The 20,355-nt window shown below is 38.0% G+C and overlaps 1 protein-coding gene across 10 annotated transcripts in view; it reads right to left on the minus strand.

The window, feature by feature from the left end:
- The window catches only part of ripor1 (RHO family interacting cell polarization regulator 1), a 119,568-nt gene that overhangs the window by 14,892 nt on the left and 84,321 nt on the right, over window positions 1-20,355 (minus strand). For 7 of the 10 annotated variants that reach the window (XM_089116490.1, XM_089116489.1, XM_039683914.2 and 4 more), the window contains 12 exons: window positions 19,146-19,269; window positions 16,392-16,544; window positions 14,292-14,370; window positions 13,667-13,690; window positions 13,471-13,524; window positions 9,331-9,480; window positions 7,463-7,526; window positions 7,259-7,302; window positions 4,181-4,306; window positions 3,259-3,407; window positions 2,992-3,121; window positions 1,914-2,057 (listed from right to left, as the gene is read on the minus strand). In XM_089116490.1, the coding sequence (XP_088972616.1) occupies window positions 1,914-2,057; window positions 2,992-3,121; window positions 3,259-3,407; window positions 4,181-4,306; window positions 7,259-7,302; window positions 7,463-7,526; window positions 9,331-9,480; window positions 13,471-13,524; window positions 13,667-13,690; window positions 14,292-14,370; window positions 16,392-16,544; window positions 19,146-19,243 (1,215 nt within the window). In that variant the 5' untranslated portion in view covers window positions 19,244-19,269. Of the gene's footprint in view, window positions 1-1,913; window positions 2,058-2,991; window positions 3,122-3,258; window positions 3,408-4,180; window positions 4,307-7,258; window positions 7,303-7,462; window positions 7,527-9,330; window positions 9,481-13,470; window positions 13,525-13,666; window positions 13,691-14,291; window positions 14,371-16,391; window positions 16,545-19,145; window positions 19,270-20,355 lie in introns of those variants that run through there. The other 3 variants (XM_089116492.1, XM_089116491.1, XM_089116493.1) reach the window with 2 other exon arrangements.

Below are 20,355 nucleotides of genomic sequence, written 5' to 3' on the forward strand. Positions count from 1 at the left end.
CATTACTATATGCTCCATAGTGAGAGATTACGCTAAAATAACACATGACGACTGTGAGCAGACAGCAGGCTAATTTGTGGAGGGAGAAGACAATACAACAGGCTGATAGGAGCGTGTTGTTCGTCACTCAGCATTAGCGTGTATATTTGGACACGGGGGAGCTTCATTATAGTGGAGAGCAGACTGGCATCAGGCCGAGTGAGCTAAAACACTCCCTGCTCCCTCTAATTAACTTCTGCTGTTGCTGCTCCCTGCCTCGCTGGGCTAATGTGACCACCCTTCAAAACAATAACAGCATCAATGAATGCATTATTGACAGCTGTGGATGCTACTATTGTCACTCACAGTCAGACAGACAACGAATAATATGCACAAGGATCCAATTTGCCCTATTATATTTAAGAGCACTGACAGTAACTACAGGACACAGAGGAAATCATCACTACAACAACTATAATTTCTTAGATAGATGGCAGATACTACTCATTACTAGAAGAACCATACAAACCTGTTTTAGTCACATCTAGGGATGTGGCCGAAGCCGAATATTGTGTTCGGAACGGAAATGACACATTCTACGAAGCCCCTAAAAGGGACATGGTGATGGGAAGAAATATGAGATGGGAGGAAAAAATATATTTCAATGCCTCTCGCAAATATATATTTCGATAATTATGTTGTATATAATTTGTGGGGATCAGGGCACCGCTATCAATCGCTTTGAATGTGGGCTCGCTTTTTACTTTCACTTTTCAATTCGCGATCACTCATACACTGTGTATTGGGATGGATGTAAAAGTTCAAGGAGTAGTTCACTTTTAAAAACACTTTTGCTGATAATTTACTCACCCTCATGTCATCCAAGATGTCCATGTCTTTCTTTCTTCAGTCGAAAAGAAATTAAGGTTTTTGATGAAAACATTCCAGGATTTTTCTCCATATAATGGACTTCACTGGGAACCAAACGGTTCAAGGTCCAAAAGACAGTTTCAGTACAAACTGTTCAAAGGGCTTTAAACGATTTTAGACGATGAATAAGGGTCTTATGAAGGGAAACGATCGCTCATTTAATAAAAATAACAAACTTTAAGTTTTATAAGCTCAAATGCTCGCCTAGCTCTGTTCTGTGATGCGTGACTCTCCTGTTCGAACTCGTTCATCAAAATGAACGAATCTCTTCCAGAGTCGACTCATTCATTTCGTCCGTTGAATGAACCAAATGACACGAAGAAAGATTAGTTCATTTTGATAAACGAATTCGAACAGGAGAGTCACGAACATGAATCACAGAACAGAGCAAGACGACCATTTGAGCTTATAAAACTTAAACTTTTTTTTTTTTTTTTAAATGAGCGATCGTTTCACTTCATAAGACCCTTATTCATCGTCTGAAATCGTTTAAAGCCCTTTGAACAGTTTCAAGTTTGTACTGAAAGTGTCTTTTGGACCTTGAACCATTTGGTTCCCATTAAAGTCCATTATATGGAGAAAATCCTGGAATGTTTTCATGAAAAACCTTAATTTCTTTTCGACTGAAGAAAGAAAGACATGGACATCTAAGATGACATGGCGGTGAGTATTATCAGCAAAAGTTTTTTTAAAAGTGAACTACTCCTTTAAGATATTTGTCAATGACACTCAGGATCTGTTGCGCACCAGATCCTCCGCCATCGCCCTGTCAGACATCTCTCTCTTCCCATGATAAGTGAAATCTGAAGTTATGTAATGTAACCGACTCCAGCAGCAAGCCAAACCATGTCCCTATAGGGGCTACGTAGAATGCATAATTCATTTTCCATGTCTTTCCGAATTCACATTTGGGCTTCAGGCACATCCCTAGTCATGCCTTTTTAGCGAACTACCGACTACTAGCTAAAGCCATACTACTAGCGCTACAGACCGACCACACTTACATGGCTGAACAGCAGAGAGGTTCCCAGGCGGGCCGAGGTGACGTCGCTGCACGAGCAGCTCTGAGTAAGTTTCTCTGTCAGAGTGTCTCTGAACACGTCCAGTAAGGACCAGCGCTGTCGGGATATCATGCTCCCTGGGGCGGTCTGCATGCAGTCAGCGGGAGCATGAGCATTTTATGCAGGCTAAAGCTACATCACTTTTGGCCCAAGGTAATTTGACCCAGTAAACTATGAGTCTGGCCTAGCCAAACTTCTTCCATTTCATCTAACTCGTCTGAGCTGATCTGAAATGGAGACATTACTGTGACCTCGTGAGATCAAGATGCTTCTGAGAAATTACTAGTATAAAGTCTATGTGGAGTCTTAATTTAAATCTTAAGAGGGTCTGGAGAACTGTGAGACCTCCATTAGGAAGGGGAGAGAGAAGAATGGTATATCGACATTATGGTGGTGTGCACTTAGAAGAAATGTTTTGTTTGAATCAATTGAGATCAAATGAATCTCCCTGGAGTATATCGGAAGCAAACTAGATTTACAGAGCAGTCCAAAAGTCTGCGGCCATATTGAAAATATTGGGTGAAAAATTCCAAATAAATTTTGTAATTATATTATATTTTTTTAATATATAGATTATATATTTTTTATATATTTTTTGTAGACAGGGTTTAAATTGAGACAGTCTGTATCATTATGTGTTGTCTTGTTAAATACCAATATATATATATATATATATTTTTTTTTTATCCCAAACAAGTCGTTTGTGGAGCTTGATTTCAATAAAAGCCGTTTATTGACTAATGAGGAAATGTTGAGTTTTGAAACTTTTATATTACAATGACCTCTTATGTCAGAAAATCAAGGAAAATTTGATTTCTCAATTCATAACTCATTTAAATGATATTATTTATAATAAAATGTACTATTGTAGATTCAGGTTTTTGTTTAAAAAAAAAGTTTAAAAAAAAATAAAATAAAAAAATATATATATTTCCTGTAGGTTTCAGACATTTGAAACCTCATTGTGCATAATCAAGGGACAATGTAAATTGAATAGATTAGGACAAATGGACAGACTCACATAGAAGGCCTGCTCTCGTAGAGAGGGTGTGTCTGGAGGACTCTGGTTGTAAGTAGAAAAGCGTTTGTTGACAGTAGGAGCCTTGTTCACGGTGCTAGCTGAGGACGACTGGTCATCTTTGTCGAAAGGACTACAGAAGAAGAAGGAGAATGTTTCATGACAACGGCATTTAAACTAGATTTAGTCGTCTCATTGATCGATTTCATCCCCAATTTTCTGATTATGATCTGACAAAATTTTATGAGATTGCCTCAAAGCTGTACTTACTTCCAGGTGACCTCAAGACTGAGTTTGATGGTGCCCAAGTCATTGATATCCACAGCTACTGTTTGGGGCAGGGCAGCAAACAGGTCCTTCGTCTCACATGAGACACTTCCCACCACCACGTGATTGGCCAGACTCTTCAGCTCCGTCACCTTCACATACATACAAGACGTTTATTTAGGAGGAAATTTCATCATCAGATTTAATGACCAGTGCAATATGCTAAACGTTTTAGACTGCTGTCATTTTTCAACGAGACAATGCACCTGCCCGAATTCCAGATTTGAACCCTATAGGGGATATTTGGTCTCACATTAAACTCAAACTAACTGGGAGACATTTTTTTAACTACTCGAAAATCTGTAAAAATCTTTCAAATCTGTCTGCAAATCGGGAAAGGTTATTCCATGCAACATTGCTTTATATACAGTATTTGTGCAATTCTTGCTAAGTAATTTCCTGACCAGTGATTTGTGATTACAAAAAGGTTAAGACCATTAAAAAAAAACACACAAACTTTTTAGCCTGGACCATTTTTATATTAAAAAAAAATTGCCCAGGAGTGTACATTTTACATCAGCTGCATTCTCTTCATTCTTCCCCTGGAGTCTCTCTGTTTTAATATCGCTCGCTATCTTCTGTAAACTTCCAGTCTTCCTCTCTCCATCTATCCCGAAGTAATGTCCCCCTCCCCTCACATGCAGTTATGTGTCTTGGACCCATTGGGAGAGAAAAACAAGTCAAAGTCCAGCTGCAGTGCTGTTATGTGCATTAATGTCTCACAGATTGATGTGACAGTGGTGCACATGTGAATGTGACAGGAAGGAGAGACAGAGATTGATAGTATGTGTGAGAAAATAGAGGGAGGGAGAAACAGCAACTTTATATGTAACTTATGTAACTTTATATTCATATAAAAAAATACCTTTATAGACAAAAACTCTGTGATGAGGGGGAGGAAGACCATGTCCTCACTGTCCCACACTTGCTTGCCATTGATTTCAATCCGACCCCGCAGCTTCCACCGCTGGCGACCGTACTTCATAAAGATCTGTGGAGGGTTTTAAATAACAGCTTCATTCAGTCTGATTAACAATCAATCAAACTATTCAAATATGTTATTGTCACATTGTAAGAAATCTCTAATATAAACAAGAAAAAAAATGCTGATTAAGAAATTAATCAGTCACAGCTTCCACTGCTGGCAACTGTACTTTATAAAGAACAGTGAAGGAATTTAAATGACACCAATCAGTCTAACAATCAAATAACAAATTCTTAAAAATATAATATAATTATATAATTACGTATATTGTAACTCAACAAAAATACTTCTAATAATAACTGTATTATGTATATCCTGTTTTTTCTCATTATGTTTATAAACAAAATGTATAAAAATAAATTATATCTATAATATATATATATATATATATAGATTACAAGATTTTAAACCCTATTTTCATAAAATAAAGCTGAAGTTAACATTTTCTATCCTATTGGAAAATGTGATTTTGTATTGTATTAAAGGTGCTATATGTATTTTTTAGCGGCCTCTATTGGTGATGTTTCAGATTGCAACCAATTTTTACAAGAGCGCTCGTGCACAAAAGCGAGCACTCATGGTTAGGGACGTCACTTCGATTGCACAATCAAACGGACCAACCAACACAAGTATCGAAAACGAAAATAGGGAATTGATTTTAACAGGCTTCTCTCGGACACATCAAGCGCGTCACACAGAAACTGCAGGATCTGACACACACACACACACACATAACAGCAAACTATACTTCTGCATAATGTGTCTCTTTTTACAACAAAAATGTGAATTCTGCCGGTTTTCAGACGGTTTCATACATACAGATACAGATTCGGGCTACAAACGCCTTCGTATGTAAAATTACTGACATTTCACTAACTATTTGTGTATCTTTCACAATCAGCAATGTCAACATAGGTGAATGTATATTGATAACAAAAACTAGACTGAACAATTTCAGTGTAACAGTAAGATCGTAGGAAGTAACATTACTGTACTGAACGTGTCTGGAAATGTGTGTTATAAACAATATGATAGTAGTGGGATGAGTGACGTTAAACAGTAGATCTAGAACATAAAAAAAGTTACATCCTAAAGCACCTACTTTTTGTTATCCTGGAACAGTCTTTTGTGTTCATTTCATGTCTCATATACGTATGTAGTAGTTTACCTTGCTATTTCACAATAAAAATAGCGGAGGTCTCTTCATAATTCAAACGTTCTGGTCCGTGTCAATCCGATTCACGGTTGGCCTGACGAGCTTCAGCAGATACATTTTTGTTTTGTTTTTTATATTTATGTGGAGTTTGTGTTGGAGTGTGTGTTGTACTGGAGGCAGGAGTGTTTTGGTGTTATCAGACTCAGTGCCGTCACATAGGCTGTATATAAAAAAGAGAGAGGCTCGGGAGCGTGCATGCATGTCATCCGACCCGGAGACTTCACATAGAAATAGGAATACTGGCCTTCAGAGGTAATAGCAAAACCTGACAAGTGGATCATTGTAGGGTGCAATTACAACCCTTTAAGAAAACATCTAACATAACTTTACACTTTTAAATCACTTTATTAATCCACGTGGAGAGGAAAATCTTGACTTTTGTGTGTTTTTGCACTGTAAAGCAATGAACAGAGAAAGAATAACAGATGGGCTGAATAAAAAAACAAGTCTCTTCCACCCACTCTTTCATCCATTTCTAGATCCTCGAGTCAATTTCTTGTTCTTTTTCACACCACCTCCCTTCCTGTCACATCTCTGAGGGCTCTTGCTGAGAAAACTGTGCTGACTCACTGCATTGATTGGCTTGTCAGTCACTCTGAAGCTCTTGCATGTTAAACAGGTGGAGCTGGGGCCGACACATTAACATTCGTCCTTCTTTAATTATCCTCCGCCTCCCCAAATCTGTTCCTCAATGCACAGAGCAGATGCCGAGATCTGTCTCTGTCTGCCTCTCTTTTGAGCAGTCGTTTAGCAGACGCTTTCATCCAAAGCTTGCTTAAGGGCACAATGGTAGTTATAGCTCATCGATTGCCTAGTGCAGTGTTCAGACCAGCCAGGTCTTCAATCACCACTATCTGTCATATCTGCCACTGACAAAAGTACAAAGCAGATCACTGATGGCATCAAGGCAGCTTTATGAGGACATGATGAATGTAAAGATAGAGGAGAGTCAAAAATCTGGTTTACTTAAGTAATGTGACTTTAAAGGGTAAGGTGGGACTTTATTGTACCCAACAGAAACTGAAGGAATCAGGAAAAGTGGGAATTAGTTAATTGTGGAGTGGACTAACTTTGACCCAGGTATCAGGCCATATTTTTCAGAGCTTCTACCTCCTGCTAACCAAGATGACAATGCATCTCTAAATGTTTTTTAATGCAATCTTTATTACATTAACTGGCCTTTTAAAGGAGTAGTTCACTTTTAAAAAAAAAACTTTTGCTGATAATTTACTCACCCCCATGTCATCCACAATATCCATGTCATTCTTTCTTCAGTCGAAAAGAAATTAAGGTTTTTGGTGAAAACATTAAAGGGTTTTTCTCCATATAATGGACTTGAATGGGAACCAAACGGTTCAAGGTCCAAAAGACCTTTCAGTGCGATCTGCAAACTGTTCAAAGGGCTTTAAACGATTCCAGACGATGAATAAGGGTCTTATCAAACGAAACGATCACTCATTTAAAAAAAAAAAAAAGTTTAAGTTTGATAAGCTCAAATGCTCGCCTTGCTCTGTTCTGTGATGTGTGTTTGTGATACTCCTGTTCGAATTTGTTAATTAATAAAATTAATAAAATCATGGAAATTTCTAGTCAATAAATTCTTTTTTCGTGTCATTTGGTTCATTCAATGAACGAAATGAACGAGTTGACTCGGTAAAAGATTTGTTCATTTTGATGAAAGAGAAAACTATGTCCAGTTCATGCTGACTATAAATCAAAGAGAAGGTAAATTATCAGCTCACCTCATACTGATCTCCAGCACAAAGCCTTGCAAAACCCGCCAAGCCTGAAACAAAGGCACACGTTGTTATTTAAACACAGCACACTGTTGGAATAGAAATTAAATCAGATGTGCGATGGGAGTAATGTGGTTATAACTGTAGAAAACTACAAATTAAAATCACTCTGGAGTTCAATATTACCCTGGCATACAGAGACAGTCTTACCCTTCATTTTGACGTGGAATTCCCCCAGCTGGTTCTCCAGCTCACTCTCTAGCATGCACATATTCTGTAGGGACAGAGACAGTGGGTAATTACACAGAGGAAAATAGACTAAGGTCGCAGGAATAAGGGAAATAAACATGCAATGTTTAGAAACAATAATGTGGCACACTACAATTTGAAGCGTTTATCGTGGAATAACGCCTACTGTTTTACTTAACATTTAAAAAAAATGAGTAGACAGCATACAGTATGTACTGTGCAGTATTTAGTAAGTAGTAATAGCCAGAGAGATGGGGAGGAGAATCATGGGGAATACTTTTCCTACAGCTGAACGCTTATCTTGCAGTACCCATTAGGGTAATGAAAAGCACTTGACTGGGAAAGGCTGTCCACTCTTAATCAGATTGCCTCCCTGCATTATTTCCATAAGCATTACGAATGATTCTAGTTCCACGCTGTATCCATCTATCTGGATGCAAAAAAAACCTGTGGTGTGAGCCATAATCATAATCAAAGCCATAATAGTGGAGTGTAAGTCTCAACTTCCTGACAATGTCATAAAAGTAATCCCATTTTTCAGGGTCACACTTTTACCAGAACCCATTCGTTATAACATTATTTCCATATTAATCTCTTGATGTTTATCTTATCACTGAACTTCAGTCAGCTCCTTGTTTCCTGTTTGCCATTATTGGACAAATTGATTAATTCAGGTGTGCCTTAACTCAGTAGTCACGGCAACAATAATCAGGCACACCTGAATTAATCAAGTTTGTCCAATAATGGAAGACAGGAAACAAGGAGCTGACTGAAGTTCAGGAAGTAGTGCAGCTGTGCATAAAGCCAATTCAGCTGTAAAGTGGATTAATTTCAGTAACACTAAACTGAAGTGAATTTCAGTTCACTTACATTAGGCTAAAATGAATTTCAGTTCAAAGTGGACTCAGTTCAGTAAAACTAAACTGAAGTGAATTTCAGTTCGAAAGTGGATTCAGTTCACTAATACTAAACTGAAGTGAATTTCAGTTCAAAGTGGATACAGTTCACTAACACTAAACTGATGTGAATTTCAGTTCAATGTGGATTCAGTTCACTAATACTAAACTGGAGTGAATTTCAGTTCAAAGTGGATTCAGTTCACTAAAACTAAACTGATGCGAATTTCAGTTCAAAGTGGATTCAGTTCACTAAAACTAAGCTAAAATGAATTACACTTCCAAAGTGGATTCAGTTCACTAAACTGACGTGAATTTCAGTTCAAATTGGATTCAGTTCACCAACACTAAACTGAAGTGAATTTCAGTTTAAAGTGGATTCAGTTTACTAACACTAAGCTAAAATGAATTACACTTCCAAAGTGGATTCAGTTCACTAAAACTAAACTGACGTGAATTTCAGTTCAAAGTGGATTCAGTTCACTAAAACTAAACTGAAGTGAATTTCAGTTCAAAGTGGATTCAGTTCACTAACACTAAGCTAAAATGAATTACACTTCCAAAGTGGATTCAGTTCACTAATACTAAGCTGACGTGAATTTCAGTTCAAAGTGGATTCAGTTCACTAAAACTAAACTGAAGTGAATTTCAGTTCAAAGTGGATTCAGTTCACTAACACTAAGCTAAAATGAATTACACTTCCAAAGTGGATTCAGTTCACTAAAACTAAACTGAGGTGAATTTCAGTTCAAAGTGGATTCAGTTCACTAAAACTAAACTGAAGTGAATTTCAGTTCAAAGTGGATTCAGTTCACTAATACTAAGCTGAAATAAATTTTAGCTCAAAGTGGATTCAGTTCACTAACAATGACAGAGGGTCCATTATTCTTCTTCATCTTCCTCCCATACTCTCATCTACCCACACACTCTTACCTCTGTGTATTCTTTGAAGCTCTTGTTAGCTTCAGACAGACTCTCTCTGGCCTCCCTGCTGCCTGGAGAGGCATTGTACGCCTTCACCATCTTATCAGCTCCGTCTCTCAGTCTGCGCTGCATGCAGTAGGCCTCATAGAGCTCATCAATCTGCAGACACACACACACACACAGTGGTTATTATAATCAATCGATGAAATACATTATGTGCAATATGGATGTGGGTGTGAAATGTCTTCAATAGCATTTCCTGCTGAAAAATCACCCTTGAGCTGTATATTTAAACATGGTAGCTGGTTTCTAGCTGGTCATTAGCTAGATATCAATTCTAATCTTATCCATTTTGCTTAGCACAATGTATAGACATTAAAAATATTTGGAAAAAATGCTGAGAAAGAATTGTTTGCCTCTTCTACCAGCAACAAACTAGCATTTCATATTAGTTTAAAATGATCAGGCTAAATTTTGAAAAAAGGTGACTGCTCAACCAAATAATGACCAGCTTAGACTAGCAAGAAACTAACTATCCTGTTACAAAACACACCTTTCTACATAAGCAGGATTTTTCAATAAAGGTTAGTATTTTTATGACTTAATGAGGTAGCCACAGTTTAGTCTACATCCAGATGGTGACATTGACTTGATCTAACTGCACATGCACAAGCCACAACATCTTCTTGTTAAATCTTTTCATGCCCAAGTACTTCCTGTTGGGCCTCATTGTCTCTAATAGAAGTAATTTAGATTTTATTGATCTATCCGCAACACCTTGAGCAGGTTTGCAAATGTGGAAGTCAGTAATGGAGACAGGAAACTGTTAAATCTCCTTATTATGCCAACACGAATTTAGGCAGATGTTCAGAGTAAGAGACAAACAGTTACAAACAGTAATTTGGTAATTATTCACAGCACGAGTCTTGTAATTCTGAGATTAGAAATAGAATGAGCTGTCTGTTGTAAACCAGTATGAATGAATGAAAAACATGCAAACACTAAGAAAGCCCCATTGACTAAAAGAATGTTCAGCAGGAGAGACATTAAACATTAAAGGGACACTCCACCCATTTGCATTAAGCTTTCCATTGTTAGAAACCCAGTCATACTATTGAATGGTCGTGCAACACTCTAATTTTCCCCTGAGACGAGAGAAATCTGCTATTTACCCTTTTCACTTCCTCCCACAATGACGCAAAAATCATAATTTTACGTCATTAGGAGGAAGTGTAAGAGGGGGGATTTCTGTAAAGACTACAAGCACTAGATCTCACCCTTTTAAACCCGCCCATAGGGGGTTGGGCCTAATGCGCTAACAGACCAATCACAGATCAGTGCCAGTGCGTTTGAGTTCACCGGCAGAAACTTTTTGAAAATAAGGATGAAGCTACTGAATACGCAGACGGATGCAGTATGGAGGATTGGGATTACACATAGTGTCGGCCATCTTTTTTTGGAAGCTAAGCTAGCAGGCTCTTGTTCTGTGGAGAAAGCCAAATAGTAACTTTAGGGGTTACCATCCTCTTTTTCACAGACATGTCTGGCTGTCGACGTCCGGGATTCAGCTTTTGCTTTCTGCAGTCGCCGTTCATTGTTTACATGCACAGCTTTTGTTAATTTCAATCTAACTGAATTCATTCTGATTGGTGAATCTGAATGTAGTGTTTACATGAACGCTAAACAAGTGATCGGTTGATGTGCGTTTTAACATCGCTAAGAAAATTCCCGCTCCTCCGTGAGAGATACGAGACCGGTGCGTCTCACAGGTGACGCTCATCGGTAATCACGCCACCGGCCTCGTGCTGTTCTCACTCGTCCCTCACTCGTCCCGCTCGCCACAGTAAACATGATGAATGGCGACTGTAGAACGCAAAAGCCGAATCACAGACATTTTGGACGATCTCGAAATCCCAGGCAGACTCATCAATGAGACTCACTAGACTAGCCTAGACTTGTTGTTTAACGACTGCGCTCTGTTACCGGTAGCCGTGGCCTCCTAGGGCAGTGCATTCTGGGAGTTGTTGTCTTTCATCCACATAAGCCAAAAATACATTTTCTGGCTTTTCTCAGTCTAGAAAGCTCCAAATTCAAAAATAATTTCACATTTCTTCTACATAAATGACCCATTTCATTTTAAATACACATTCATCTTTCCAGAGGTGGAGTGACCCTTTAAAAAACAATACCCAACTGAGGACAATCAAAACCGTTTAAGCACTGCCATGAAAGGCCGTTCAAAATTACTAATCGGGTGTAAAAAAGAAACGTTTTGTACATTTGTGTGTTGGGATGCTTTATAGCTTGAGTAAAGGAATGTCCTCAAAAGGACAAAAAAGTTAATAATGATTTTGTCTTTCTTATAGGAATTGGGTTACGAATTAGAGTTAGGCTGCAGTAATGCTCAACTTTTGAATGGTAGTGTGTTGCCCTTCAAATTGCTAGGCAATGTGGCAAGGCCAAGGTAATGAACCAAATTGCCTGAACTGCATAAATAGTAGCCCTATCCAACAGAATTACCAAACACAGAGAGGGAGGCTCATACTGGGAGCACACATAAACACACACAATGCGATAAACGCACAAGTGAAGTTACACAAACACACAAAATTCCCAAGACTGAGGGCGAGAACGAGGGCGAAACAGTCCGCGGCCCTTAAAAGGTTCCCTGCAATAACAGAAAGAAGGATGGAGGAAAGACATAAAGTGGGAGAAGGAAAATTTCCTCTCAGTTTGTCCATCTGGAGGTGGTTAGGTGAGCGTGTTCCAGCATACTGGCAGGGAGTCAGTGGGACAGTCGTAAGTTTCACAGAGTTATGACAGTGCTCCTCTCGCTAATACACACTGATATACAAAACTGATAACTAGGGATGCACGATATATCGACCAGCATATCGGTATCGGCCGACATATGTTCATTTTTAATGTTATCGTTATCGGCCTGGTAAGAAAATGTGGCCGATATATTAAAGCCGATAAATAATGTATTATTCCCTTCAGCCGAGACGCTTGTTGAGCACTGTTTATGTTTGTTGAATTTCTTGAAATATGATTGAAATCTTTTCAAAAAATGAAAATCTGGTTCGGGACAACATGTGCAACGCAAATCTGTCATATCGGCTATACAACACTATAATAAGAACATCATTATAATTGTGCGCTTGGGACATGGATTTAATTGTGATACTTTTGTTTTTGTAATCAGGCTCTCAAAATTAGATAAAAATTTGGATTTAAGTTTATCGGCCGATATATCGGTTATCGGCTTACAAATATAAAGAATTATCGGTCAAAATGTTCATATCGGTGCATCCCTACTGATAACAACACGCCTTTATATTCACATCACAGACCATAGCCAATACACAAAGGCCAGAAACCGAAAGTTCGTTGGGACTGTCATCAGCAAAGCCACTTAATATAAAGATCTTTTGGCATTTTCTCACTTCAACCCCTCTCCACTAAAATAGAGGCCCACCATAACTGACCAAGCCAAAGCATGGAGACTCCCTACAGCGCCCTCTGCTCATAAAACACACACTAATCACACATGAATTAGGGCAGGGGAGGAAGAGGACGATAGAGGAAGGGCTCTTCCTGTAGTGCAGCTGGCTTGGGTTAGTTTAGGCTGTTAGTTCAGACTCCAACAGGTCCAGTGGAGGGTTTAACCACTCCCCAAACAAGCCAAGAATGCAAGCAGACCCTGAAGCTGTCCTCTGCCTGTGACCCGTGTCCCCTGTGTGTGTGAGCATCCATGGAAAAGGGAAATCCATGGTAGAGGGGGAAAAAAATCTGTCTAAGAATGTGTCCTCAGTGAGGGGGAGGATTAGGCTTTACTGTAGGTGACCATCTATCAGGAAAAGCACTATTTAGACACAGACGTACGTGCATGAATGCATGTGCACAGCCATACAGAGGCTGTTGTCATCAGGGCCACTGGGCCATGCAAGAGCAGTCACAAACACGGGGATGTTTGAACAAGAATAGACTTGCTGAGCTACAACACACACGCAACTCTGTTTGACAAGAGTGCCACATCTGGCAAGCTTTTAACAATTTCAAGAATATTACAGTATTTGTTTATACAACTTAACTTTGCATAGTTCCTCTTCACAACTGATTTGCATTTCAGTTAAACGGCAGGCTTACCTTGCTGAGATGAAACTCCAGCCGCCTCATAAATCTCTCGATCACTTTCACTTGCTGAGAGAACAGAGAATAACATTTATGATGCTCAAAATAATATTATTAACAGGCAATCAGCCATTCAATAAAATTAAATGACACTTTGGGTGCAGTCTCTATCCCCAAACTAAAGTCAAATGAAAATGAAGCATCCACTCACCTTGTCAAGTTCATACAAAAACCCCTACAACAAAGCGAGATTGCAAATCAGACATATTCAAATTTTAAAAATACTTAAAGACTTAAATTTAAATAGCCTAGCATGACAATTTGAAAGTTGTGAAATGGCTTTTAGTTTGAAAATGAATGTGTAAATTAGAGCCCGACCGATAAAGGATTTTGAAGGCCGATACCGATACAAATATGTTTGGGTTTTAAAATCCGATATATCGGCCGATATTTTATTTATTTATTTATTTTAAACTGGACATGAGTCACAAATTTTATTTTTTTTATTTGAGTTAAGAGAACTTATGGGAATGTTCTTTTAATTGTTATTCAAGCAATGTATGTATCGTGACCAACTCAACGAGTGTTGCCAACAGGAACGGTGTAGAGTGCCCTCTGGTGGACAAACTATACAACTCCAACACTCGTGACATGCTTCAATCATGTTTCATCCGTTTTTATTTTATTTTTTAAATATTCATTTATCGGCCATTATAACTGCTGATACCGATAGTTTGGAAAATGCCTAATATCGGCCGATAATATCGGTCTGCCGATATATCGGTCTGGCTCTAGAGTAAATTAAATTAAAATCTTCTTTTTATGTTTAGACTTACCAAGCGAGAGTTCCTCTTAGACTCCTTCATTTGTCTGTTCAGACTGTCCAGCTCCATCTGATGAACCTGCAGGTAGGATCTGTAAAAGTATGGGGCAATATCCAAGTCACAATCAGCAGAATCATCTTCGTGGTTTATTTAACTCATGTTAAAGAGTAACTAAACACTAAACCAACTTTTTTTAGTTAATGATCTGTAAGAATGGATCTTTATTAATACCAGTCATTGATTCGAGTAACTTTTTTGGCACTTGTTTATAAAGTGTTCTATTTCTACAATATATGGTGTAAAAACGTCTTAGTGCTGCCCTCTTCAGGTTGAACGGTGGCTACTGCAGTTGAATTTTTCTATTGGATGTTTGAGGTGGTCCGTGACACAGCGGTTGTTGGTGACGTAGGCAAGTTCCATACAAAGAGATGCGTCTCAGGTGCACGGCACCCCCCCCCGCCGCCACCCTCCGCTCCGCTGGGCCCTGCCCACTTTTCCAGCATTTTTCAAATATTGCCAGTGGGTGGAGTCAGGCTCTGACCAGGGGTTTAGTTACCCTTTAATATTAGAAACGATTTCATGCGCTGGAGAGACCGAAACGGAAAGGCCTCAAAATGGACACAGTTGTTTCTGCTCCATACGAAAGAGTAACATTGGTTTTGCAATGTTTCACAGGACCAAGATCTGCTGTTGCTGTAATGTTAGCTGTAGTAATTGTGAGTGTAATTATTTGTCTGAAGCTGATGTGCTGCTTGCAATTAACAACTAACACTTGCTTGTAAATACTCTTGTGTACTGTATGCAGAGTTGTGCCTGAATGCGTTAATATTTTGGGCGAACGTGAACTGAACGTACTGTATTACTGCCTGATGAACGTTCATTCTGGTGTCTGTGAACGCACGCTCTCTCAGTTTAACTTCGGACATAGGGTGCCAGATTTCTATAGAGCCTTCCAGGCGAAAACCCGGCTAAAACACACATAAACAGGCCTTAATATGTAGCGAAAAAACACCCAATCTGGCAACACAAGACGCCGGCGTCGCACCGCGGCCGCCGTCGACAAAGCAGCGAGCGAGGAGGCGTCGTACGATCGTTTTATGACGAGGTCGGTGAGGATGGGACAAAAATCTTACATTTCTGTGCAAACTTTGCCTGTCGATAAAATAATTGACGTCTGTGGTTGTATATGGGCTGTGGCAACAATAATAATAAAAAAGCTTGCAACATATGGAAAAAAAGAACTTTAAGTATGAACTATGACCTGAACATTTTAAAATGTGTGAACCGCAGTGTTGTAGTACTCGAGACTCGGACTCGGTCTCGAGACCATATTTTAATGGTCTTGGTCTTGTCATGGACTCGTGTCCATTTGGACTCGGAATTGACTCGTACTCTAACATTTTTTTTTAGGACTCGGAATTATTCCCGAGTCCACTCGAGTTCAATTACAAATATTTTTCATGATTATTAATGTATGTTAATAAAATATTTCTTTAAATTGATTGACACGCCCAGTGATTAGTGATTTTCTAGTGCGCAACTGTGCATGACAAATTGTAATAAAATTACTTTTAACACCACCTACTATGTGGCCTTTTTACCCTAAACTGATCATATTTTTTAAACTTTACTAAAAAAGTAAATTCAGTAAAAAAAAAAAAAAAAAAGGATTTCTCTAAGTAAATAAAAGTAAATTAGGTATTCAACCCTCACTGGTCTCGGTCTCGACTCGGACTCGACCATCTGTGGTCTCGGACTCGACTCGGACTCGACTCTCTATGGTCTCGGTGTCGACTCGGACTCGAGTGAGGTGGTCTCGACTACAACACTGGTGAACCGAACTCTGAAATAGTTCATGTAGAAAGTGAACTTTCCCAACACTGACTGTATGTTAATTTTAGTTATTTCTTGTCGTTAGTCATCTACGTTTTATTTATGTGAAGAATTGTTTTCCTATGATAAAGAGATATCCACTCTTGTATTACGAGTTCATGTATTTTGGGGGCAGAGCAATGAAGGGAGGGGCATGTTTGTTTCTCAGAAGCTACTGTAAACACATTTACAATACACGTGTGTGTGTGTGTGTGTGTGTGTGTGTGTGTGTGTACATACTGTAGTCCTCTCTTTAGGGCCTCGTACACCTCGTCCAGCCTCTCAGGCTGGGGCACCTTTGGGGGAGGTGATTTAGTAGAGAGTGTGAACATCCTGCTTGCTCTGGAGGGAGTCTTCCTCACACACGCGGGGGTGCTGAACACAGAAAGGTTCCTAGGACACATACGAGGTACATAAAGTTTTAGTTTACATTCATAATTTTTTGATGTGCAGAGTCAAATAAAGTAAAGTTTTGGTAACAGCATGTCTAACATGACGACACCATAATCATGACATGACATGTTATAAAAATGCAGTTTTATGCATGTTAAGTGTCATTCGCTCAGTTATGACATTTTTAATCCAAATATGACATGGTTTGAGATGTCTTTGTTATGATATCTTGACATAAACACATCATAACCTGTCAGTGTCTTTGTCATGACAACTTGACATTACTAAGACAACACAACCTGTCATAAACATGACTTAGCAGATTAATGATCAAACTTAAGAAAACATTGGTTAACATTACATTAAACTGTCAGGTGGTTGGTTTTGAGATTGGCTGTCATAAGGCCATTATAACTCTTTAATGACAAATTCAATTAGTACCACTGTAGTTGAGGTCATGAAAAATATTCATGACAGTTATAATGACCTCATGACAGCCAATGTCAAAGCCAACCACATGACAGTTGAACTTAAATGTAAAGACATCTTAAACAATGTCATATTTGCATTCAAAATGTCATTATTGAGCGAAACACACTGTCATAAACATGCATAAACCCTACTTCATATTCAATATGTCATGTCATGGTTATGAATGCGTCATGTCAGTCTAATCCACACCCCTTCAAGTAAAGTGTTACCATTATTCTAACTCCATAAAAGCTATTCTTACTTTATCTCATTTTATCATTTGCAACATCAGAGGAAACCAAACATTTGAGTCTGTATGACAAAAAATGCACATGATAAATATATGCAAGATTTAATTACAATGCAGAAAAAGGTCCATCAACCAGCCCATAATTATTGAGCATGATGGCCATCTGTATGGCAGAGGTGTTTGAATGCAGAAAAGTATTATGGTCAACCAGGGAAACAAACAATCTCTTATCTCTTAACACTCGTGCTGATCGATTCAAGCTGCAATTGCTCTTCCAAGATGACAGAGAGCTCAATAAAATGGAGAGAAAGACTGATGTGTCTTGATATGAGGATACAGTCAGCAACAGTAGTCGCCCCTAAAGAATTCACAGTAACATAAAGATTTCTCATTTAATCATAGTAATGCTTTATTTATTACAATATCATTTAACTCTGAACTCCTATTCATTGTTTGAGTTTCTATCTTTTATCCTTCTGTTCATTCTGTCTGGATCTCTTGTTTGGTGATCCTGATAGTGGTCTTCTTTAATGTTTCATGCGTTCTCTGCTCTATTTCAACAGCAGGGGTTTGAAGAGGGCTGTACATGCTTTTGAATGAAACTACATCAAGCAGAAGAGCCACTCTGCTCCTCTGAAAAATTAACATGTTGCCACATGCTAACCTCTACAATATGGCACACATATACACCTGAACAAAAATATGAAAAAATATTTAAAGCGTGAAGTGTATAAAATCAAAAGGCTGAAGATTGACCCAGATTTCGCACAAAAACCATTCCCCTGTTTTGTTGGAGTGTCTCTTTTAAGTCAATAACAAATGACCACGCTTTCCTGCTGCCTACAGCCATTAGGAAACGTATGCTGGTTCCACAGGACGTCCTGTCAGCTGTGACTTCCCTTTAAAGATATCCAATGCCTTTGGTCATAACTGAAAGGGCTAATGCTACACATGAGAAATAGTATTTTGAACAGTTATACATTTTATATTTTTATCTAAAAAATGATAATACAAAAATACATTTATATTAGTATGAATAATAATAATAATACTTGACATATCTCAGCATAAATGTGTTTGCTTCAAAAATAACTGTTTAATGTATGAACTAAATAGTTTAAATCTAGTTAATTACAAATAATGAATGTATTGATTGTATTGTAACCATGGATGTTCAATAACCTGTATTTATTTTTATTTAAATTAAATCATTTTTGTTTATATAATAGTATCATTTTTATTTATATGAAAGCATGGGCATTTGTTATAGAACAAAATCAAAAGGTTTACCAGCAACATTTTAAGAATATTTATTCATTTATAAATATACAAAAAATGTTGCTGGTAAACCTTTGTTTTTGTAATACAACAAATGTCCATGCTTTCATATATTCATATGTTTTAGGCTAGTTAAATAAATGTGGGGAAGTGTTGCTGTTTTATTCATTTATAAAACAGCAACACTTACCCAGATTAATTTAACTAACCTAAAACATTTTAATAATGTCACAGATGGACTTGGATGAAAATATTTTAGCGATATAGCAAACAAATCGCTGAATCATCATCAAACTTACTAAGTAACTCTATATATCATAGTATAAATCATAGACACTATTATCATCAATCATAATACTCTCATACTCGCAAGACACAAGACAAGAATGGACCGTCGACTCATGGTCTTTAGGATATTTATTGGTCCAATAAAAAGCTCATTAAATTCACTTGCTGAATTGCTGAAATATACATAATCGTCAATATAACATGAATATTTGATACATCACCCACCCCTAATGCATGCTTGTGAGCAATGCTTCGGCTTTTTATCATTTATGCCTCTTTCGTGTGGCCATGTACATGTGTAAGTCAACACTGACCTGTAGGATTTGTCGTAGGAGTTGACTCCGGCGAAGGACTGGCTCCTAGTGATGGATCTGGCGACGACCCTCCGCGAGGGGCGCACAGAAAGGGACATGGTGGATACAGATTTGGAGGGCCTCCCTGCAGAGAAACAGAAATATCAAATGAGGTCAAACGCTAAATGGGTTCAGAGGCATAACGAAACCTAAAGGTAAACAAGCCAATGAATACTTTTATTATTTCTAAATGAAAGTCTTTTTAGAGGCACTGGCTTTGAAGTTGCATCTTAAATGCAAGTGTTTAACACTTAGGCAATAAAATCTCATCATAAGCCTTTGGTGCAGTGCCACTCAGGTCCTGAATGAATCAGTGGATTGTTTCATTTATGTAATGGTTCTCTAAGGACAAACTTTCTGACCGCTCAAGATAAAAGCTTTTTAGATTAAAATGACTGTACTTCCAGGAAACACCAACAACAAACCCAATAGTTATCTTTACAAATTCAGTCTTTGGAAGGAAAATACTTGACTCATTTGTGTTTCGTAACTCTAATTTCTTGTGTACCTTCCAAAAGTGCATCTCAAACTGTTTAGATCACAATGAAAAGACAATTGGCCAAGTTGGCATTATGTAACTAAAACGAAGAAAAGCAAGGGATTCCAACCAAAAGAAGCAAGGTTTCTCATGAAACACTCACCCAAATCCAAAAGGAGGCAATTTTTCAACTGTATGCTCATCCTTCAAACAGAGTCCACAGAAATGAAACGCAAATCAACCCATCAACAAAAAGAGATGTTCAGTTCCCATCTGTTCCTTTTAAAATCAACAAGAAAAACCATTCTTTACCTGATGGGACGAATGAAAACAAGCATTTCTAAATGAAAAAGACATTGAAACCACACAAAAAAAAAAAAATCCATCAGGAATTGACTGGATAATAAACAGCAGCACAGCTAGATAGATTGTGTGATGGGACACCTTGGAAAAATGTTATATGACAATGACATCCTCTGAAAAGATACGCTGTCTCAAAGACAATGTTTGGAGAAATTGGATTTTTAAGAAAGGATTTTCTTATTTGAAACTAATTTTCACCAAAGAATTGTTTAATAAGACCAGAAACAAGTATCAAGAGACTATATGTAGGGTCAATTTTGGCCAATCTATACAATGGAAAGTAAATGGTAACCAAAACTGGTTACTAATATTTTTCAAAAATATCATCTT

This window comes from Pimephales promelas, chromosome 10 (assembly GCF_988280905.1).
Source record: "Pimephales promelas chromosome 10, fPimPro1.hap1.1, whole genome shotgun sequence".
Classification (NCBI taxonomy): domain Eukaryota; kingdom Metazoa; phylum Chordata; class Actinopteri; order Cypriniformes; family Leuciscidae; genus Pimephales; species Pimephales promelas.